Source organism: Astyanax mexicanus, chromosome 10, assembly GCF_023375975.1.
Source record: "Astyanax mexicanus isolate ESR-SI-001 chromosome 10, AstMex3_surface, whole genome shotgun sequence".
Taxonomy (NCBI): domain Eukaryota; kingdom Metazoa; phylum Chordata; class Actinopteri; order Characiformes; family Acestrorhamphidae; genus Astyanax; species Astyanax mexicanus.
Window position 1 is genome coordinate 28175760 of NC_064417.1, and position 21395 is coordinate 28197154.

Below are 21395 nucleotides of genomic sequence, written 5' to 3' on the forward strand. Positions count from 1 at the left end.
ACTTTTTTTTTTTTTTTTTTTTTACAAAGGTCTGTTTAATATTTAGTACAGTTTTTTTCAGAACTCACAGAGTCCCAGGGTGGTTGTACTTTATTTGTTTTATTAATTTAGGATATTAAAATATTTTTATATTGGAAGCCCAATGTCTGTTCTTAATAATAAAAAGTTAGTTTCACTGTAAAATGGTGTAATAGTTTTATTATGCTAGCTTTAACAACACCCCTACCCCTCCAGCCGAACAAGAATCAGGAATCACTACCCCTAGGCCTGCACATAGCATTTTATTTTCATGTCAATATTCACAACATTTTTTGGACAGACATTAGAATATTTCAGCTTTCTCCGATGCCATAAATATAATCATACTTTTAGCAAAATATTACATTTACTGATTTAAGTGCAAGGGGAATAAACCATTTTTCCTCTGCTTCAGCAATGAATTTAAATTATATAATTCTCCATAAAGTAGATTTAAAAACTGGAAAACTATAATAAAAAAGCTATAATAATCTCACCTGTTCTAATGAAAATTTGCCTTTTTTAATTAAGTTTAAGGTTTTATTTGCTAAATTTTCATTTTCTAAAATTATTTTAACTACCATTAGTTCTTGGACATTAAATTTCTTGGACAAATAATTGTAGTAGCTTAATATGGGACTATGGCTAAATGAATAGTTTAAATGCCTAGATTATTAAAAACTGTATGTTTATTTATTTACTTATGTAAAATGTGTCATTTAAGTAATTAAAATAAGTATTAAACTTAACCAGGCACCATGTCAAAAAAAAAAAACACCCTCATCAAAGAAAAGGTGTAAAAATTACTTTAAGATAAAGGTTAACAAGTTAAGTTTAATTAAAGTTTCAATAAATAAAAATGTTGGGGGAAGATGATTATTTTATTTTGGGTTTAAATGAAAAAAGTTTAGAACTTACAAAAGTTTTGAAAATATTGTTCATTTAAAAATATATTTTTATTGGTCCCTGCTGAAAAGCCAACAACACCATTTTCTTTAATAATATACTTTTTATGTATTTTATCATATTTTTTAAAAACCCAGTAGTTTCTTTCTATTATGGAGCAGATGATCTAAAAACTAAATAAAGATTAAAAACATTAAAAGAGAGTCATTTAAATGTACATACACACTGTAAACAAGGCAACGACGTCTATACGTTTTTTCCCACCTGTATTCCGCCAAACTGTGAGTGACGGAACGTAAGTGTCTCAGCAGCCAATCAGTGAGCAGAAGCCCGATGTATCCGCCAATTCTAGCGCAGGAAGGCGGGACGTTAAAGAAACACTAGACAGACATCTGTGATTGACGGAATATAATTGTCTCAGCAACCAATCATATAACAGAATGCCCGAACAATCAGCCAATCCTAGCGAGTAAAGGCGGGACGTTGACGGTATAGGGGTGGAAACACGACAGCAACGTAGAAAGATCGTATTTCAGAGCTTCTTGAACATTCTTCACGAACGGCCATTTTACGAAACAGACAAAGAGAGAGTCGGAGCTCTCTTTAGTAGACTTTATTTCAGTGATTTTCATTGTATTGACGCTGTACAAGACGCTCAGCGAGAGAAGGTAAAAAATAATTCTCTTTTCATTGTGTTTTGGTTTGGTAACTGTGTTTACTTCGAGGCTGCGATTCGTTTTTACTGACGCAGTTAGATAGCATTAGCCACTTGCTAGCTGGCCTAGCAAACTCTAGGTTACGTGGTTGGTTGTGTAACAGTCGGCCTAGCTAGCGTTAGCTAACCTTCTGGAACATTCTGTCCTATTGTGCCGTCGAATAAAGTATCATGGAGGTCTAGAATAAATGTCTGCCGTAGCTAATGACCAGTTTATATTTGTGAAAATTTAGAAGCAATTCGACATGGCTAGGTTAGTTAGGTTAACTTAGCTGACGTTTGCTAGCTAGGTTAGATAACGCAAACTTTGGTTTAACTTACCTCTTTTTGTGCAGTTGATAAGGCCACAGTTGGAACAAGATTACTAGCCATTTATGTGATTCTGCAACCGTGGGTATTTTATGAGTAACAGTTTGACATTTTAATTCCATGATGTCAATGTACAAAGATAGAGAAGTAAAAAGGCCAGGCCCACTATAGTAAGCAGTTTTAGTTCAGTTGAAAACTGAAATTCAAATTTTTTACTGCAAATATTGTCAGTAGAAACTAGAGGTTTGCGATATGACTCGTAATAACATACGAAATGGCACACCCCTAGTAGAAACTCGAATTTCAAATATCTATGCTGTTTGATATAACGTTACTTAACCTAGCTACTTAATGTTCATGGCTTTATTAATATACGTCAACACTGATTATTTATAGCAGTTAAATAACTGGCTAAAGTTACAGATGGCAAATGTTAATAAAACTGGGACACCTGGTCGTTCAGTGTTTCTTCTAAAAGCAATGATTTTAAAGTAGTTTATAATGCTTTTGTTGAAAAAAACTGATTTTACTGTCCATTGGGCATGTCTGTGAGGATTTGATTGCATACAGTGACCTAAATTTTATGGATGTCTGATTTTGTATTGAGCAGATGAAGCAGCGAAAAGAGACTGTCTGCTTGGCTCTTAGAGAGCTGGGCTGGGAGGAGAAAGGGGCAGAGAGCCGAAAGCGCCACAGGCGAGAATCGCACAGCAGCGAGCGGGAGAACAAATGTCGAAAGTATCACCACCATCGCAAAAGCACTGAAGGGTAAACCTGACCCTTATTTCTCTCACTGAATTTAGTAAACTGACTGAGCCTCATTGTTGTTACGTGGCTATTAAGCTAGGTACTGGGCCAGTGTGAATATATATATTTTTGTTAAAAGTAGACCATACGCCTTACAACAAGGGAAAAAAACACTGCGAACTACATGACAGCAAGCAGTGTGCTGGAATTGGCATAAGTTTGTCGTGTTTTATTATGGGGTGGTATTTTATTTATGTTCATTCTTTGTACTGACGTTGATTCGATACCACTACTGATCAGTACTGATGCCGTCTGTGATTACAGATGTAGAAAACGTTAAAAAACAGGTTAGTTAAAATATGGAACAAATTATGTATGACCAAGTAGGCAGTGTTGGGAGTAACGGCGTTAAAACTAACGGCGTTACTAAGGCCGTTACTTTTTTTCAGTAACGAGTAATCTAACTAATTACTCTGACTGTAACTATAACGCGTTACCATTTCCGACACCCCGTTACTGCACGTTACTTTAGCCTCTATGAACTTTTTTTTGTTGTAACTTTTGGTTTGCCCTGGTTAACCCCTCTTCTTTCTGGTGAACTTGAGCTTCTGGCCGCTGTGCCTGTGTGTTGGCGTGGTGAAGTGAGGCACAATTGTGACGATTTGCTGCTCTAATCAATTCAGTGATTGCCCTGGACAGGCCAAGTTCCGATTTAAGGACGTTAAGCTCTTTTTAGCTGCTCTGGTTTTTGTGGTGCTGCTGCTTTCTCTTTTAGAGCTTAGATTCTCTGCCCGAACCCGACCTGACCCAAAGACCGTCCCAAAATCGGGCTCCTATTTTTATTTTATATAAAGCTCTGGTGTGATAATCACACTGTTCTAAATAACCAATTATTATTGTTCACTAAAGCCAACGAAATAGCGAAAACTGAAAGTGAAAAAACATTTGTGTTAACTGAAACTAATAAAAACGGTAATTAAAAGGAAAAAACAACTATCTCGAACTGTATTTTGTGTTTATAAAACTAACTAAAACGAACTAAAATTACTTTGTTTAATTTATTTATAAGAGCTGTTGTACAGCGGAGTTGTACAGCGGGCGGTGTAGCCGCAAAATACGACAATAACACTGAAAAACTGCAGAACTATGTATGGGATTACAATATGAGCGCAAGGCAGATGAAAGAGAAACAGGAGATTCAGTATGTGAGAACAGTTACCTGTGAGTAGCTCATTCCAGAACAAGCAAATATCTCTCTCTCTCTCTCTCTCTCTCCTTCTCTCTCTCTCTTTCTCTCTCACATTTATTAGATTGATCTCTCTGATGAGATGTGTGAAAACTAATAAAAACTAGCAAGCCCACCCTTAAAACAAATTAAAACTTACTGAATCAAACTATAATAAAATGAAAAATGTAATCACGTAGCTCTGGGGGCACGTGAACGCCTCCGCGTTTGACTTGCAGCACTGTGTGTAGCTGTTCTTAATCATTTTAATTAAATAATAGTTTTATGCTATGTTTCAGTGTTAATTAACATAATTCTTATTATATTTCACTCATTCAATCAGCCCGAAAACGGACAGTTTATGGTTTGGGTTGGCTCGGGCTGATAATGACAGTTCATGGTTCAGGCTTGGGCAGAACGTGCACGGGCTCCGGCTGGGTCGGGTAGGATTTTTTGGGCCGATCTAAGCTCTATTCTCTTTTGGTGAAACTGTTATATTAATACCATTTTAACGGTCATTAGATTGTTGTTTTTGTCCATTATTTTGTTTTGTTTATATATACATATTTCCTTTGAGTGTGGCTTGGTTTGTTTAACTCCATCCCCAGACGCGTTTTTCAGTTTTTTCCGTTTTTTTCAGTATTATATGTTTTAGTAATTTTCTTTGGTTCTGTGAAGAATTTCGTTTTTATTTTTTGTAATTTATTTTTTGTAATTTTTGTAATTTTTCGTTTTAATTTTTTCGTTAGATTATATTTTTGGTAACTAGTTACTTTTATAGTGGAGTAACTCTGTTAGTAACTCAGTAACTTTTTTGGAGAAGTAACGAGTAACTATAACTAATTACTTTTTCAAAGTACCGTGCCCAACACTGCAAGTAGGCCACTGAATAATGTGCTGTTATTCTTTCATAATGACCCTGACAAAAAAAACTTGGTTGGTTATGTCTGACCAATAATTAATAGTCTATCACAGTGTCAGCTTTTGTTTTAATATTGACCTGGTTAGTCACATTGATGGTCCTATTTTTATTAGTCTTGTCTAGCTAAAATGCAACATTTCTGTAACTAGTAAAACAGGACACTTTGGATACGATGAGCATAAAATCTATCTTATAGAAGTTATAGTATCTTCTTGCTGCCTAATTTTCAGAAATGTCCAAGTTGATCTAAACCATATTGGAGCTCAAATATGGAGTACTGTGTTTTGTTGTATTGCACAACTAGAAATGGGAAGCTCAACCGGTTTTCCTGTTTGTATTTAAATCAGAAAGTCAGTATTATGTGTTGATTTATATATATATGTATGTGTGTGTGTATTTTTTGTGTGTTTGTGTTTGTGTGTGTGTGTGTGTGTGTGTGTGTGTGTGTGTGTGTGTGTGTGTGTGTGTAATTTAGTGTTTACAGCAGAATCACTGCATGGTCTATTTAACCAGTATTTAGGTATCTATTATGGATGGCTTTAAATGTTTAATGTGTGCTACAGATATCATGAATCATATTGTGTGTGATGTACAGTAGTAATTGTATTTGCTAGTGCTGATCCTCTGTCAGAGATGTCAGGGCTTAACATTAAATTCTATGTATTTCAGACATTGCCTCGAGACCCGGAGTCAGAACAAAAAATTGGAAACCAAGGTCAGTTCTGTGGACATGGGGCACGATAAGGAGAGCCGAGTGAGCGTCCGTAAGGAGCGGGACATGAAGCGGGTGCGCCACAGGGACCATGATAGAGACTGGCATCACTACAGCAAATCGTCCGGGTACAGTGGGCACAGCCGGCGAAGTAGCCGGCGTGGACGAAGGCGCAGTCGTAGCCGCAGCCGCTCTCGCAATCACTCGGTATGAGCACTGTCCAGCTCTCAGCCCTTTGTTCTCTTTCTCTCTATGTGGACTACTAAAGTCTTTTTCTTTCTTGATCTCTAAATGAATGTTTGGAAGAACTTAGTGACTTAATTACTCTTTGGCTAAGGTGTCTTAAATAACATAACATTGGTGTTGTAGAAGAGGTTATAGGAACTTCATTCAAGGGCTCATGGGAAGGTAAAGGGGGAAAACAAACTAAACAAATCAGTTTATTGTTCATTTCTTGTTAATGATGTATACTTTAAATATTTTGAGAAAGTATCCTGTCTGAAAATGTGTTGCCATTGTTTTTCTTCTGTAACACACACTATGTGGTGGGCCCCCTGTGCGTATCTCTGTCACGGGCTGAATTTGCGTTGGCTGCTTCCCGTGGCCGGGCCTGGCTGCTGCGGTATCTGAATGGGCCGAATCGCTTCCCCCCCGTTCTTCCCTCGCTGAATGAATGAATGGCGCGTTCTGGTCCCCCTGATTCACATGGGTTAATGATGATGATGGTGGTGGTCCGAAACCTCCAGAGGAGCCATCGCAGGAAAAGATCCAGGAGTGTTGAGGATGATGAGGAGGGGCACCTGATCTATCACAGTGGAGACATACTGAGGGCGAGATGTATAGAATATATACTTTTTTGTCTACCTTCTGTATCTTTTGATTTTTACTTTATTTTGACTCATGTGAAATATCAAGTGTAGTGTTTAGGCAAATTGTTTTGGGGACATAGTTATTTCAGCATTTCAGAAAAGAATTTATAGACTTACTTTTAAAGTATTTTCTGCTAATTTAGACTAACATTGCCATGCTTTGTATTCATGGATGTCATGATTTTCTCTTTGTTCGGTTAGCACAGCTAAAACTTAGATGGTTCAGAAATGTTCCTTATACTTGACATTGTGTTGGATTTTTTTGCACCCCTAATTGCTCTGTCTTTGCACCCTAGATGAGATTGTGTGTACGCTAGGAGAAGGTGCTTTTGGGAAAGTGGTCGAATGCATTGATCGCTCAAAGTAAGTTCCTTAATTGACAAGTTTTTTCTTTTATGCATCAGTTGCTGTGAATCAATGTGATTTGTCCATCCACTGACTGCCTTGTGCTTGCTGTTTTATTGCAGTCGAAATGCTCGTGTTGCACTGAAGATCATTAAAAACATTGATCGCTATCGAGAGGCAGCCATGTCTGAGGTTGAGGTGTTGGAACAGATGAACTCCCTTGACTGTGACAGAAGATAGTGAGTACCTTTTATAAGGTTCATTGTTGAGGAGACTCTTTCATGTAGGCTTACCTGTAAGTTTTAATTTGCCCATGTATTGATTGCTGTTCCTCTGTTCTGTTCTTTTCTTAGTTCATGTGTCCGTATGCTGGACTGGTTTGATCACCACGGCCATGTGTGTATAGCGTTTGAGCTGCTCGGATTGAGTACATTTGATTTTCTTAAGGAGAACAACTTCCAGCCCTTCCCTGTGGATCAAATCAGGCACATGGCGTACCAGATCATCAGAGCAGTAAAATGCAAGTGTTATTTTTGTAAAACGCTCTGCTGCTAATCACTGTACTCATCGTGGACACTCATGAATGTTATATATGTATATGATTTTTGTACAGAATCCTTGTATAAGTTGTTCTGTATAGCACCTGTGATGTTACAATATCAGAACCCGGATTGGTGCTGTATTAGAACTGTTTTCAAGCTTCTGTGTAAAGACCTATTTACAACACTAAACACTCAAACTAACCTTAAAATAAATAAATAATTTTCTTGCCGTGGAAGATAGTCCTTGATGAAGTTGCACTGGTTTGTTAATTGCACCTCGTATTTTCCTTTAGTCTTGCACAAAAACAAGTTGACTCACACGGACCTGAAGCCAGAGAACATCCTTTTCATTGATTCAGAGTATGACCTCGAGTACAACTCAAAAATGGTAAGCACAAAGCATAAATAGTTGTCTTTTAAGGAGCTTAGAGTAAACACATCGAGCTCAGTATTTGTAATTCTAAGCTCTCCAGAATGTGTGACTTTTAATTCCTGGTACTGTGTTTCAGAAACGGGATGAAAGAACCGTGAGAAACGCAGATGTGAAAGTGGTTGATTTTGGCAATGCCACTTACGAGCATGAGCATCACACCACTGTGGTGTCCACGCGACACTACCGTGCCCCTGAAGTCATTCTTGGTGAGCAGTCCTGCACCGTTTGTTTATTCTGAGATTTTTTTCTGATTTTATCTTATATTCATTTTGATGTCCAAAGTATCATTTGAATGGTATGAACATTGGCGAGTCATTACTGATCGGCTTTTGTTTGTGTGCAAGCAGAACTTGGTTGGAGTCATTCCTGTGATGTGTGGAGCATTGGTTGCATTCTTATTGAATATTACCTTGGTTCAACACTATTCCAGGTAAGTGTTTAACAATAGGGGTGTAAATCACAAGATTCATTACAATACTATACGATTATTTTAGTTAACGATACGTTAATGTACGATACCTCAAATTATGTCACGATACGATACGATATGATACAATACGATTATTTTAGTCAACGATACGATAATGTATGATACCTCAAATTATGTCACGATACGATACGATTCAACTTGCTGAGGGCTCCTGCATTGTGTTACTCTTAACTCAAACGTGCTCAGCAAACAGCAGCGGAGAGTAACGGAGAATAGGCGGAGAATAACACCGAGCAGAACAATGCAATGTTTAAACCTCTTACTGCAGATCCAATTTTATGCTCATTTTCATGCAATTTGCACTACTAAGATATAACAATGAATATCTTAAGTTTTACAAATAGCACAATGACCATTCAGGGCTTAAATTGAAGTAGACAGTTGGGGCAAAACAATTCAGTTCAAGACTTTAATTTCCATTATTAAGGTTCCATTTGAGAACATCAAATGCAGAAGAAAATGTAAAAAAAAGCACCTCTTATATTTGGAGTTTACAATGTGTGTATGGATGTTGGTGAGGATTAGTCAATCATTCTCTACATTTCCTGATTCAGTAGTTGTAATTTATATCACTAAGCAAAGTTACACTGCATTATATTAGGTGTCCACCAGGCGTCTCCAAAGTGTTCAAAAGCTCTCCAGGAGAAGCCTTCGGGAGAAAGGCTGTGACCTGATTTGATTGGACACCCACGTGATCCAGCGCTCACGCCATTGGTTCAAAAGATGATCACTCAAGAAAAGTAGTTGTTTGTGGACCAATAAAAACCACAGAATCTAGAGGAAGACAGCCTTAGCTTTGGATTCACGTACAACTTAACGTAAAAATATCACATTTGTGTGGTCGCTAGGAGCTTGAGAATATGACGTTGCGGCTGCTCTGAAACTAAAGCATGTTTGTAAGGAGAAGTGAACAGGAGAACAAAGGACTTTTTGGATATTTTATCTGCGGTTCAGTGCTGTATTGTGGATGCTGTGATAGTAAGTGAATTTTCTATAATATAATCTGATGTTATTTTATATACTAATTATATTTTATAAGGCTATTTTGTTGGGGAGGAGTGTTCCCCATGTAAACAATGTAAAAAAACAGGCTGTTTTCAGTTGGAGAGTTCTGGCGACTGGTTTCATATAGATTGCTGTAAATTTGCATGCAGGTAGTTAAAATAGTACTAATGAATATGAGTTGGTTAGTTGGTTGCTCTGTTTAGAATATTTGACGCTTTGAAGCATTCTACTTTACATAGTCAGAACGGGCCCACCGGCGACCCGCAAGACGTTGCTTCTGCAGTAAGAGGTTAAACGCACGTGAAAAACACTTGCATCGATGTTTTTACTTCAGATCAATGCATCGTATCATTCATAGTTGTATCGATGCATCGGTACAGATTGATGTATTGTTACAGCAATATTTAACAATGCAATAACTTTTCTAAATATTATCTTGGAGAAGGCCTTTTACTCTAATCATTTATTAGTTAATTTATTTATTCACTTGAATATATATTATCCCAGAAATAATTGCGATAAGACTGTTATATGCCACAGATGAAGTAATGATGGTGTTCAATAAATATTTTGAAACTTTTGACAAAATTTACATTAACGCATTTGTTGAAAAAAAATCCTTTCAATATAAACATTATTAAATATTGTAAAAAATAGTTTTCAAATAAACTTTGTCTGCTCATTCACATTATTGGACTTAGAAAAACTATGGGCAATATTGAGGTCAGCTAAAATGTTTATTTGTTGTACCATAGTGTAATAAGCTTGACTGGCATATGTAATTATGGTGTATTTGTGGTTATTTTAGACGCATGACAGTAAAGAACACTTGGCCATGATGGAGAGGGTTCTAGGCCCCATTCCAGCCTGCATGCTACAGAAAACAAGGTAATTAGCTTGTCTGGGTTGTTGGTTTTTCTCTACCTATTTGTATTTATTTATTTTGAACCAGTCCTTATTCCAGACTGTTACACCCTGTTTAATGAACTCTGTTTTGATGGTGCCTGTCTTACTGTCCTGCAGGAAACAGAGGTACGTTCATCACGACAGACTAGATTGGGATGTTCACTCGTCATCGGGGAGATACGTCAGGAAACACTGCAAACCTCTCAGGGTGAGGCTCGTTCTCAAACATTGCAAATACATTCTGTGTTCTTTTGCATTGTGTTTTTTGCATTTGAGTTTAAGCCAGATTTAAAAAAAACTCTTAAATGCCTTTTTGTACTTAAAATTATGATAATTGTTCTGGATAAAAATATATTCTATATTTGACGCTTCAGATAAAGTATAAAATTGACTGATTATTATACCTACTATATAGGTACACTATGTTTCTTCTTACCATACAATAACCTCAGTCATTGTCAGGTCAGCCTCTAAAATGAATTTAAGTGTTCCTATTGAAGAGTTTTTTGTTACATTATACAAACTGTTGCCCTGTTCTTTTTATTTTTTTATTTCTTTTTTTTGTTCGAAATTAGGAAAATGTTTTTTTTTAATGTCACTCCATAATTTAGAGGTTTTTTTTTATTTCACAAATTATTATTATTATTATTATTATTATTATTATTATTATTATTATTATGATCATTTTTTTTTATTATTTTAAAACTTCATTTTCCGTGGATGTAGCTGAATAATATAGAATCCTTGCATTGTTTGTGATGAGCTGTAAAATTTTAAATATGATTTTAATTTAAAAAAAAATCTTAGAACCTTATTATGCTTTATTTTAAGACACCCCCCTGACTTGTGCTGATGTATATCTTTACTTAATCCTCATTCACTTTTGTTTTGTTTGATTTTTCCAAATAGCAATACATGAAGTCCAAAAGCCTGGACCATGAGGAGCTGTTTGACCTTATTGAGAAGATGTTGGAATATGATGTGACAAAGCGAATCTCTCTGGACGAGGCCATCCGACATCCTTTCTTCAGTGCCAAAAGGAAGAGCCAAAAGTGACATGATAAACCTGCATGAAGCTTAGAATCCTTTGAATTTCTGCTCTCCAGGAGAGTCCAGTTAACGGGGCTGTATCAGACCCGCATAGGCAGAGTACTGTTTCTCATGACCCGAGTTGTAATTTATTTGTACACTTAACTTGTAATGTGTTGTATTTTACATGCTAGTCAAACTGTGATTTAAAATTCTTAATGGGGAGGGCTGTCAGGTCTCATTCGTTGATCATGATTTGATTTAAAATAATGGTCTAGATTCATGCATTAATTGTGTTGTAGTGTTTGAAAGATTTGTAAAAGTTATTGTTAATTTTGTTTCTCTCATCTTTAATAAACATGTAAAGACTGCTCAGTCTTCTTTATTGTCCTTTATTTGTGGTGCAGCTGGATGATCTGAATTTACAGGTGCTGCGTGCATAAGCATAAAGATGGAAAAACAACTTGTAAACAACTTTCATTTATCAACATTACAAGCTGAGTACAATACAAACAAGATATACATATTTCATGTAGGTAAAATTGAATAAAATTTAATACAGGGGCCATTCCACTGAATGGGTGCCATTTCTGTCCCCAGGAAATTGCATGTAAAATGTGCACACTAAATAGCTTTAAAATAAATGTTATTACTAAGTGTATTTGTTTTTTTATAGATTTGGGAGATGAATCTCAACACTTCTGTAACCTAAACTAATTCCTAAATATTATTTATTTTTAAAATACCAATTTTGGGATACTGACTAGAATGTGATCAGTGTCTTTATGCTATTAGCATAGCCTCTTAAGTTATTTTTTGTTTTTGCAAATTCTATGCTAAAAACGAATTCCTGTTACTTTAATTCCTGCTACTCAAAACATAAAAATTAACAGGAATGCGTGCCAGTAACAGGAGCGAGGGCCATTAACAAGATTATTTTTTTGTCATAAATATCAATTATTTGAACATGCAGTCAACCATTTCTGTAAAATTAAGACTTTTTGAGGGAAAATCAAAGGAATTAGTAGACTTGCTTTTAAGTGGAGTTATGTGTCATAACTAAGTTTTGGGAGTGATCCACGCCCTCACTCCTCCCACTTCCATCCCTATTTAAACCGTCACTTCCTCTCTACCTACTCATTGAACAAACCTCGCACCATCTTCCTCCTTCTTTAATTTTATTCTCTTCTCATGTTTCTCTTCATGAGAGGGGGGGCTTCGGCTTCACGCTTTACAGCGAAGCTGCCCCGAACTCCATCCCAAATACTCTGAGTTCGCTCCCCCTCTTTCTTCTTCTCTGCCCAGTCAAGGGCGTGGGTCAATACTAGCAAAACATGCTTTTTAAATGCCAAATGAGTTTTGTAATGATCTTCGGCTTATAAACCTTGTAAAAAATTAAGTAAAGATTCCTGAGATTGACCAGTACATGTTTTGAATACTTAAATCTTTACTTAATTTTTTTTGTATTATTCGATTTAGAGTTGAGAAAAAAAAACGTTTGTACAACAAGCAAAAGGCACCCATTTGGTGGAATGACCGCACATAAAAATGAATTTCAGACATCTTGAACTAAGCAAACAATCAGCATTTAGAGTGACTGTGAGCTCATGGTTGTGTCTGTTTCTATGTTCAGGCTTTCACAGGGAGAAAACACCCATACTTTAAGTATAAATTAAGGGTAACTGGATAATTAGCTTGTGTGTAAAAGAGTGAGACAGACAGAAATGAAGATATATAGACTTTATTATTACTAAAGAGAAAGTCACAAACTACAGCAGCCCGAAGTAAAAATACAAATAAAGCAGGATTCCATATCTGACATAAAAAACACGAACACACAAGCACAATAATTAGTATTTTTTCACTTTCTGTAAGGAAATATTTTTGGTCATTAAGTAAAAAGGTTTCATGTAACTTAAAACAATTCAGTTCATCTACAGCCAGTCTTATAAAGACGTCTAAATTTAGCAGATAGGGTTGACTACAAAAGTGAAGCCACCACAGGTCGGGCGCCCCCTGCTGTTCGGTTTCAGAAAGCTGTGTAACCCCACCCATCCCCATAGGTTTCAATGGCAAAACAGACAACTTTCAATCACGTTTTTTTCTAATAAACTATAATTCTACCTCCTTTATTTAAATGTAACAGCTAGTGTAACCTCTGCTTATATTGTCATTTTTTTATATCCCCACAGAATTCGGTTTTAAAAACGTTATTCAGCTCTATTCAAAAAAGGTGTGGTTATTGTAAAAGGGCTGGGGTGGGGCCAATAACAGACAGTCAGCAGAACCTGCATCAGGGACGGGTTTATTTAAATGAGTAGGCTGTCTCTCGACAGTCTTTCTCCCTCCTCTGGCCCAACATGGCGAAAGATTTTGGCTAGGGATCTCCAATTGTCCCTTTCTGAATCTTCAAATGTCATTTTGCGCATCTCCAAGTGTCCTTTTGGCCATCCTTAGGTGTCCCTTTGGGCATCTCCAAGTGTTCTTTTGGGCATCTCCAATTATCCCTTTTGGAATCTCCAAATGTCCATTTGGGAATTTCCAAATGTCATGTTGCGCATTCCTAAGTGTTTTTTGGGCATCTCCAATTGCCCCTTTGGAGATCTCCCAATATCCTTTTAGGCATCTTTGGGTGTCCTTTTGGGCATCTCCAAGTATCCTTTTGGACATCTCCAAGTGTCCCTTTGGGCATCTCCAAGTGTTCTTTTGGGCATATCTAATTATCCCTTTCGGAAACTCTAAATGTCTTTTTGGGCATTTCCAAATGTCATTTTGTGCATCCCTAAGTGGGCATCTCCAACTGTCCCTTTGGGGATCTCCAAATGTCCTTTTAGGCATCTTTAGGTGTCCCTTTGGGCATCTTCAAGTGTCCTTCTGGTAATCTTTAAGTACTCAGTACTGTTTTACAATTGAAAATAATGCCAGTAGTAAAATAATGTACATAATATTTGATTAGATTTAGGTTACCTGTTGAAATTCATTAGCTATTCATTAGCTAGATTAGTTTTACTAATCTAAATCTACTGTAGTTAGTTAACTAATGTAGTTAGCTTAGATAAGTACACTGGTAGACTGGTTTAGCTACAAGGTATTTTTGTGATAATGAAATATTTTATTAATTTAAATAATTAAATTCTTAAACAAAATTAATAGTAGAAAAAAAGCATCTAACCATTGTAGATTAGAAATAACAATAAATAACCAAGATTCTGACATTCATAAACAGATTATGATCTGTGTGTGTGTGTGTGTGTGTGTGTGTGTGTGTGTGTGTGTGTGTGTGTGTGTGTGTGTGACACAAAATAATAAACATATCGCAAGTACTCAATAAGTGTTAACTGTCATCAGATATTTTCTAAAGTTAAATTAAACAATGGAAAGCAGTACTGAGTTAGCTGTGCTGAGCTGTAAAATGGTAAAATGGGTCATGTCTGACCTGTGTATGTAAACCTGATGTAGAAATACAAAAGCTAATAAAGGAAAATATTATAATATTTTTGACCCATGAAAATAATATAATATTTTGACCCATCAAAAGGGAAGTGATACAAAAAGGTTATTTTATTTAATAAGCAAGAAAGGTAGAAATATATATATATATATATATATATATATATATATATATATATATTACACACACAGTCAATAAGTCAATAAATATACATAAATAATTAATATTTACAATAGCGTACTGTTTATGTGCTCCACAGGCAGTGCTATTCTATTGGCAGTACTTGTAGCTGAATGAGTTTGAATCGAAGCGCTGCGCGATGACGTCATCGCGTCATGAAACCAGGCAACCGCCATGACGTCATAGCGCGAGCTCTACATAAAGGGTCGGAGCGAGGCTGGCGTTCGATTAGAAGCAGAGCGTGCACGGAGAGAAAGCGCGCGGTAGCTTTGCCGGAAGCTGGGCAAGATCATCGAGAAAGCAGTAGTGCACAGCAGTGCAGTGGAGAAGAGGTCGAGCGAGTCACAGGAATCGGATCTGAGTGAGGAGGCGGGGCCTAGCGAGAAACAGAAGCCCAGGATGGAGCAGAGAAACACCCTGTTTCTCCTCACCAAGCCGATAGTAGATAAATACCTGGGCCTGAAGGATGAGCGTCTTAGCCCATCTTCAGCATATGGTGATAAAGAAGATCAAAGTCATATCATCAGAGAGGCGCAGCTAATTATAGAGAGAGATCAGCTGAGGAAGGAGCTGAGTGAGTTAATAAAGAAAAAGAAGGAGGAAAAGAGGAGAGAAAAAAGGCTAGAGAGGCACAGACAGCTTATAAGTGAGAAAGAGAGAGAGAAAGCGTGGGAGCGAGAAATGGACTTACAGAGGATGTTCCTACAGAGACAGAGGAAGGTGCTGATGGAAATGGCGGATAAAGAGCACTACTGGAAGGTGGAGAAAGATCAACTAAAAAAGATAAAGAAAGAACAGAAGTTGTGGATGAAGCAGATACATAAAAGACAGAGCAAGATAGAGTCAAATATGGAGAAAGAGTTGAGAAAAATGGGAATGGAGTATAGAAGTATTAAAGAGAGACTCAAGGATTGCATGGACAGGGTGGCTATTAAGGTTCAAAGCTGTTTCTAGTAGGCTTGAACAAATATGAGAATTTAAAAAAAGGCCTGTAAGCATGGGCAGCTGCCACCCCACTCCCAATCAAAACACACAGATCAAACAAACCCACTCTGTACTTAATAAAATACAGCTTATGATTAGTCAGTTAGCTAAACTTTGGAATTAGCTAGATATGCAGTCAAGGTTTGAGACAAATCTACGGTGGCCGAGAAAGCCCAGCGCAGTGCAAATTGAAAAGCGCTGCAAAAGCACAAAACACATCCATCAAAAATACAACACAGGCGCAGCAAATAGAAAAACGCGCTGCAACTAGAAAAACGCGCTGCAAATAGAACCACAACACAACGGAAGTGAGTCACAACACAACGGAATTTTCCCGGGGGACCTTAAAAGATGCTGTACCAGCTGTGTACAAAGGACAATAAGTGGCAAACAAGCTTCTGAAAAGTAAGTTATGTTTATTACCTGTGATTACCACGGTTGTGTGCATATCATTAAAAGTTCTGCTTCACAAAACGCCTTGTTTGCCACTTATTGTCCTTTGTACACATAGTGAAGTCCGAGACGTTACTGAAGACGCAGCTTAGCTGGTACAGTATCTTTTAAGGTCCCCCGGGAAAAATCTGTTGTGTTGTGACTCACTTCCGTTGTGTTGTGGTTCTTTTTGCAGCGCGTTTTTCTATTTGCAGCGCGTTTTTCTATTTGCTGCGCCTGTGTTGTAATTTTGATGGATGTGTTTTGTGCTTTTGCAGCGCTTTTCAATTTGCACTGCGTTGGGCTTTCTCGGCCACCGTACAAATCTTTCTTTCTCTCTCTCTCACTGGGGGATTGTGGGTAGATGGTGTGAGAGGAGTGAGTGTTTGCGGAGCGATTGTGATTTTGCAAATTCTCTTCTTTTTGTGTTTCTGGGTTTTTTTTGAGTGCTTGTGTAACTTTTATAGAGTTTGTTTTTAAGTACTCTAGACTCTAGACTAATTAGCGTTTTTTTTTAGCGCGGGAGCGAGGCGCGTGGCGGGGTGCGAGGATGGCGACTCACCTGAGCGGTGGTGGCCGGCCGCTCTCGCTTCGTCACGTGTTGAGGTGCGAGTGCAGCCCCGCGCTCTCGCTGGAAGAGGTGTTATTGGGGGCAGGACTCCCGCGAGGAACCGAGCGCTCCTGCTACTGAGGCTGAAGCTGAGGTGTCTGCAGGTTCTGCTGCAGGTGTGTTACCTATTGTTTCTGCTGAAGCTGAGGTGCTTGTTGGTTCTGCTGCTGCTGTGGTGTCTGCTAGTTCTGCTGCAGGTGTGTTTTCTGATGCTGATGCTGTGGTGTCTGCAGGTTCTGCTGCAGGTGTGTTACCTATTGTTTCTGCTGAAGCTGAGGTGCTTGTTGGTTCTGCTGCTGCTGTGGTGTCTGCAGGTTCTGCTGCAGGTGTGTTTTCTGCTGCTGTGGTTACTGCTTGTTCTGCTGCTGATGCTGTGGTTTCTGCTGGTGGTGTAGTTCAGGTGAATGAGGCAGAAACGGTTGAGATGGAGGGGTCTCATGCTTTCTCAGGGGATGCTCTTAGGGAACCTGAGGTTTCAGGTGTACATACTGATGAAGTCAGTGACTTAGTGGCGTGTGGTGAATCTACACTGCCTACAGAAATGCTGGAGGTGGAGCTTGAGGGGGATTGGGATCCTCTCTCTGATCTTTCTGACCTGGCTTCCCAGGTTGGGGATGATCAGCATTTATACACTGTACAGGAAATTAATAACTTTCTGGATGAAACGTTTGTCTCACAGTGATAAAGATAATGAGGTAGAGTGGGGTATGTGGTGGGAAGGGAAGTATGCACTTAGCACTAAATCTAATTTAAGTGGAGGTGTAGGTGTGTGAGGTTGGGGGTAGCTCAGTTACAGGTCACAGAGTTAGAGCAGGGAAGGGGAAGTTTTAAAGGTATTTATGGTTCCTTGTGTTTTTTTCTGACCATCACATAGTTTTTTTTAGATTTAATGTTGGCTGGGACTGCAATACCTATATATTTATTGGAAGTTTAACATAAAGTTGATTCATGATGAGTTATTTTGCAAAAAGTTTTATGTCTTTTTGGGAGGTTTGGAGAGCAAAGAAAGCTGGGAAATAGGTAAAACGCATATTAAGTCTTTTTGTCAGCAGTATGCTGCTCATACAGTGGCAGCAGCTAGAAATGTTATTTTAGCACTTGAAAGGGAGATCAGTTTGTTGGAGAAAGGGCTGTTTTCCAGGAATGATATGAGGACGAGGGGCTTGCTGGATGACAACAGGAAGGCGCTGAGCTCTTTCCTTTATGAACAGGCGAAAGCAGCGGTGGTAAGGGCTCGTGTCTCCAGCATTAAGGATATGGATGCTCCGACTGCCTTTTTCTTTAATTTGGAGAGAAGGGCAACTTCTCATAGCCAGATGCTGATCCTTCAATGCCCTGATGGACCTCTGACCTCAGTCCCTGCTGAGATGAGAAAAATTGTGGATTTCTACACGGACCTTTACAGTGCTGATGAGACGGATTCTGAATGTGGAGAGGACTTGTGGAAGGAGCTACCAAAACTAGAGGCATCGCAGGCTGAAGCTTTGGACAGTGATATTGAATATGATGAACTAACTGCTGCTGTTCAACAGCTTTCTTCTGGACGGGCACCGGGCATCGATGGCTTGCCCTCTGAGTTTTACAAGGCCTTCTGGAGCATCATTGGTGCAGATCTACATGAAGTTTTTAAGTGGTCAGCACATTCTGGTCGGCTTCCTTTAAGTTGTACAAGGGCAGTATTATCTCTTCTACCCAAGAAGGGTAACCTGGGCCTTTTAAAGAACTGGAGACCTGTGTCCTTGTTATGCACTGAATATAAAATTTTATCAAAGTGCCTCTCCAGTAGACTGAAGACTCAAATGCACAATATTATACATTTTAATCAAACTTATTGTGTGCCTGGTCGTACTATTATGGACAATCTTTTTCTTGTAAGAGATGTTATTGATTTATGTTCTATGACATCAAGTGATTTGGGACTTGTGTCAATGCACCAAGAAAAAGCATTTGACAGAGTTGATCACTCTTATCTTTTTAATACTCTTCAAAGTTTTGGGTTTGGTAAGAATTTTCTTACCAAACCAGACCAAGGGCCTTTTCCATCCCTGCCTGTTGCTGCTGAGATTGCAGGGTATCAAGAGGAAGAGGAACTTCTTTCTTTTGCTGTTACACAGTTGGGCAGTTTTGCAGATATTTCTAAAAAAAGCACTGTATGGAATCTGTGTGAAGGTCATCAATCGAGGTGCTCTGATTGGTTTAAAGGAGTCTAGGTGGTCAGGTTGTTTGGTATCAGACTCTTCCCCTCGAGGCTGTTGGAGGTCTCCTTACAAGCCTCCCATAGAAAAGCGTACAGGGGATTTATAGTGGACGCTTGTGCATGGGGCTATAGCCACTAATAGACACGTGTTCCATATTGACTCCACTGGGTCGAGCGAGTGTCCTTTCTGTGGCACCGAGGAAACTTTACAGCACTTGTTTCTGCGCTGTGCCAGACTCAGGGGTATGTTAGACCTGCTGAAAACATGGAGCAGTGGTCTGGGGGTACAGTGGACAGATCATTTGTATGTCTTTGGGCCGAAATATGTTGCTTAGAGGAAAGAAAAGCTGTGTTTATTAAACTTCCTGATAGGTCAGAGTAAACTGGCTACTTGGCTTTCCAGGAGAAATAAAATGCAGGGGGGCGGAGCAACAGACCCAGGGGAGATGTTGAGAGTGGCAGTAAGAATTAGGCTTCGAATTGAACATGCCTATTTTAAGATGACCCATAATCTCCAAATGTGAACCTGATGAAAATGACGTTTTACTTTTGTCTTTTTAATTTCTTTTTATTCCTTTTTTTATCACTAGTGATATAGGATAAAAATGTGTCGGTTTTAAGATAGATTTTTTCATTTTGCAGAATTTGTGCACCCTTTGTTAAATTTTAAATCCACTGAATAAAAATATATATAACTAATACGAGAGTGCATTCCTGCCAAAAAAGTAAAGTTTTCTTTGAATATCTAAAAAAGTGTTTTCATTTGGGCTGTATTATAAGAATTGCATATGTACAAATGTCCACCACATTTCACTGTCAACGAGGGTAGGCCTATCAGATTCGGATCATCTAATTGAAGTGTGTAAGTGGTACACAGGTGGTTATTTTAGATTTCTTGTAAACCTGTCTTAAAATGTAAGGGATACTGAGCCTTGGTTGGGCTGGTGGGATGACTTTTAAATCCAAAACTTGACAGGTATGCGCACTTCTATCTTCTATTAGGTGAGATCACAATGTATGGTCACTTATTTCTAATATAAACATGAAACGTCAGATGCACGACACTGATGGCATGAGATTAAGTTTGTCTGGACAAGTTTGTAAGTGGCAGCCCGTGCCCTTATATATTTGCCTTATATATATGTCTGCCATATGTTGCCACACCTCAAAAATTCCGGCCCAACTCCAGAAACGGAGTATCGAGCGTCGCAGAATCACAGTATCAGGGTATCATGGGTGTCAATGTGTTCTCTAACTTCAGCACCCACAACTTCATTTGTGTATATGATGAACATTTGTACATGTCCAAAGCAAAAGCAAGACACGAGGTGCCCATATGTATGCACCTGCCTATTTTTTTTTACACTTTCTGTAAATCCTATAAACTTCATTTCACTTCTCAAATATCACTGTCTTCTGCTATATGACATATTTAACAGAAATTTCTGATCGTAACAATCAATGATTTATAAAGAAAAATCATGAAAATGATCAGGGGTGCCTTTTTAAAATGTATTAAAAAAGAAAAACTGAAATATCATGGTCATAACTAGAAGAACCCAAAGATCACTGTGGCTGAGCTCCAGAGATGCAGTAGGGAGATGGGAGAAAGTGCCACAAGTCAATCTTTACTGCAGCTATAAGAGTGTTTTTCAGGGACAGAATGACTGGTTGCAATTAAAGGAATGATGATTGCGCCCAAGTACAGAGATATCCTGGAAGAAAGCCTCTTCCAGAGTGCTCTGGACCTCAGACTGGGACGAAGCACACAGCTAAAATAACAAAGGAATGGCTCCCCAAGAAGACTCATGGCTGTACTAGATCAGAAGGGGGCTTCTACTTAATACAAAACATGTTACAATGTTAAAAAAAAATCTTGTTTTTCTTCTGTTAAAATGAGGTACCAAGTGTATATATATATAAGAGTATTTATTAAAAGCTTATTCTTAAGGAGAAAAGAAATGTGATTGATATTTTTGTGACGCCACCAAAACTGCATGTCATTCTCAAACTACACCAGAAGGTGGCAGTGTTTACCTGTCATTATTTTTTTAACAGCAGCTCGGAGCCTATATATCCAGAGATCACCGAGCGCCCCGCTGCTTAACTGCACAGAAATATGCTAAAGTTATATACTGAACAATACAGGGTTTGTTCAGAGGGATGATATTTATATATATATTTATTAGACTTTTTTTTATAAGATGTTTCTCTGATTTTGCTATTTATAGGTTTATGTTTGAGTAAAATAAATGTTGTTGTTTTATTCTATAAACTACAGACAACATTTCTCCCAAATTCCAAATAAAAATGTCATTTAGAGCATTTATTTGCAGAAAATGAGAAATGGCTAAATTAACAAAAAGAT

At 38.0% G+C, this 21395-nt stretch overlaps 1 protein-coding gene across 3 annotated transcripts; it reads left to right on the forward strand.

The window, feature by feature from the left end:
- Positions 1-1399: 1399 nt before the first annotated feature.
- Positions 1400-11544, forward strand: clk4a (CDC-like kinase 4a). Of its 3 annotated transcripts, XM_007229892.3 has the most exons (13): positions 1400-1592; positions 2559-2716; positions 5512-5761; positions 6301-6391; positions 6720-6786; positions 6891-7007; positions 7122-7288; positions 7604-7698; positions 7820-7949; positions 8091-8173; positions 10047-10126; positions 10262-10352; positions 11054-11544. In XM_007229892.3, the coding sequence occupies exons 2-13, from the start codon at positions 2559-2561 to the stop codon at positions 11198-11200; spliced, it is 1476 nt and encodes a 491-aa protein (XP_007229954.1). In that variant the 5' UTR covers positions 1400-1592; the 3' UTR covers positions 11201-11544. The 3 variants fall into 3 exon arrangements, with proteins under 3 accessions (XP_007229954.1, XP_015461189.1, XP_049339990.1); XM_015605703.3 differs by lacking the exon at positions 2559-2716 and having other exon boundaries at positions 1452-1592; XM_049484033.1 differs by lacking the exons at positions 1400-1592; positions 2559-2716; positions 6301-6391 and having other exon boundaries at positions 5623-5761.
- The last annotated feature ends 9851 nt before the right edge of the window (positions 11545-21395 follow it).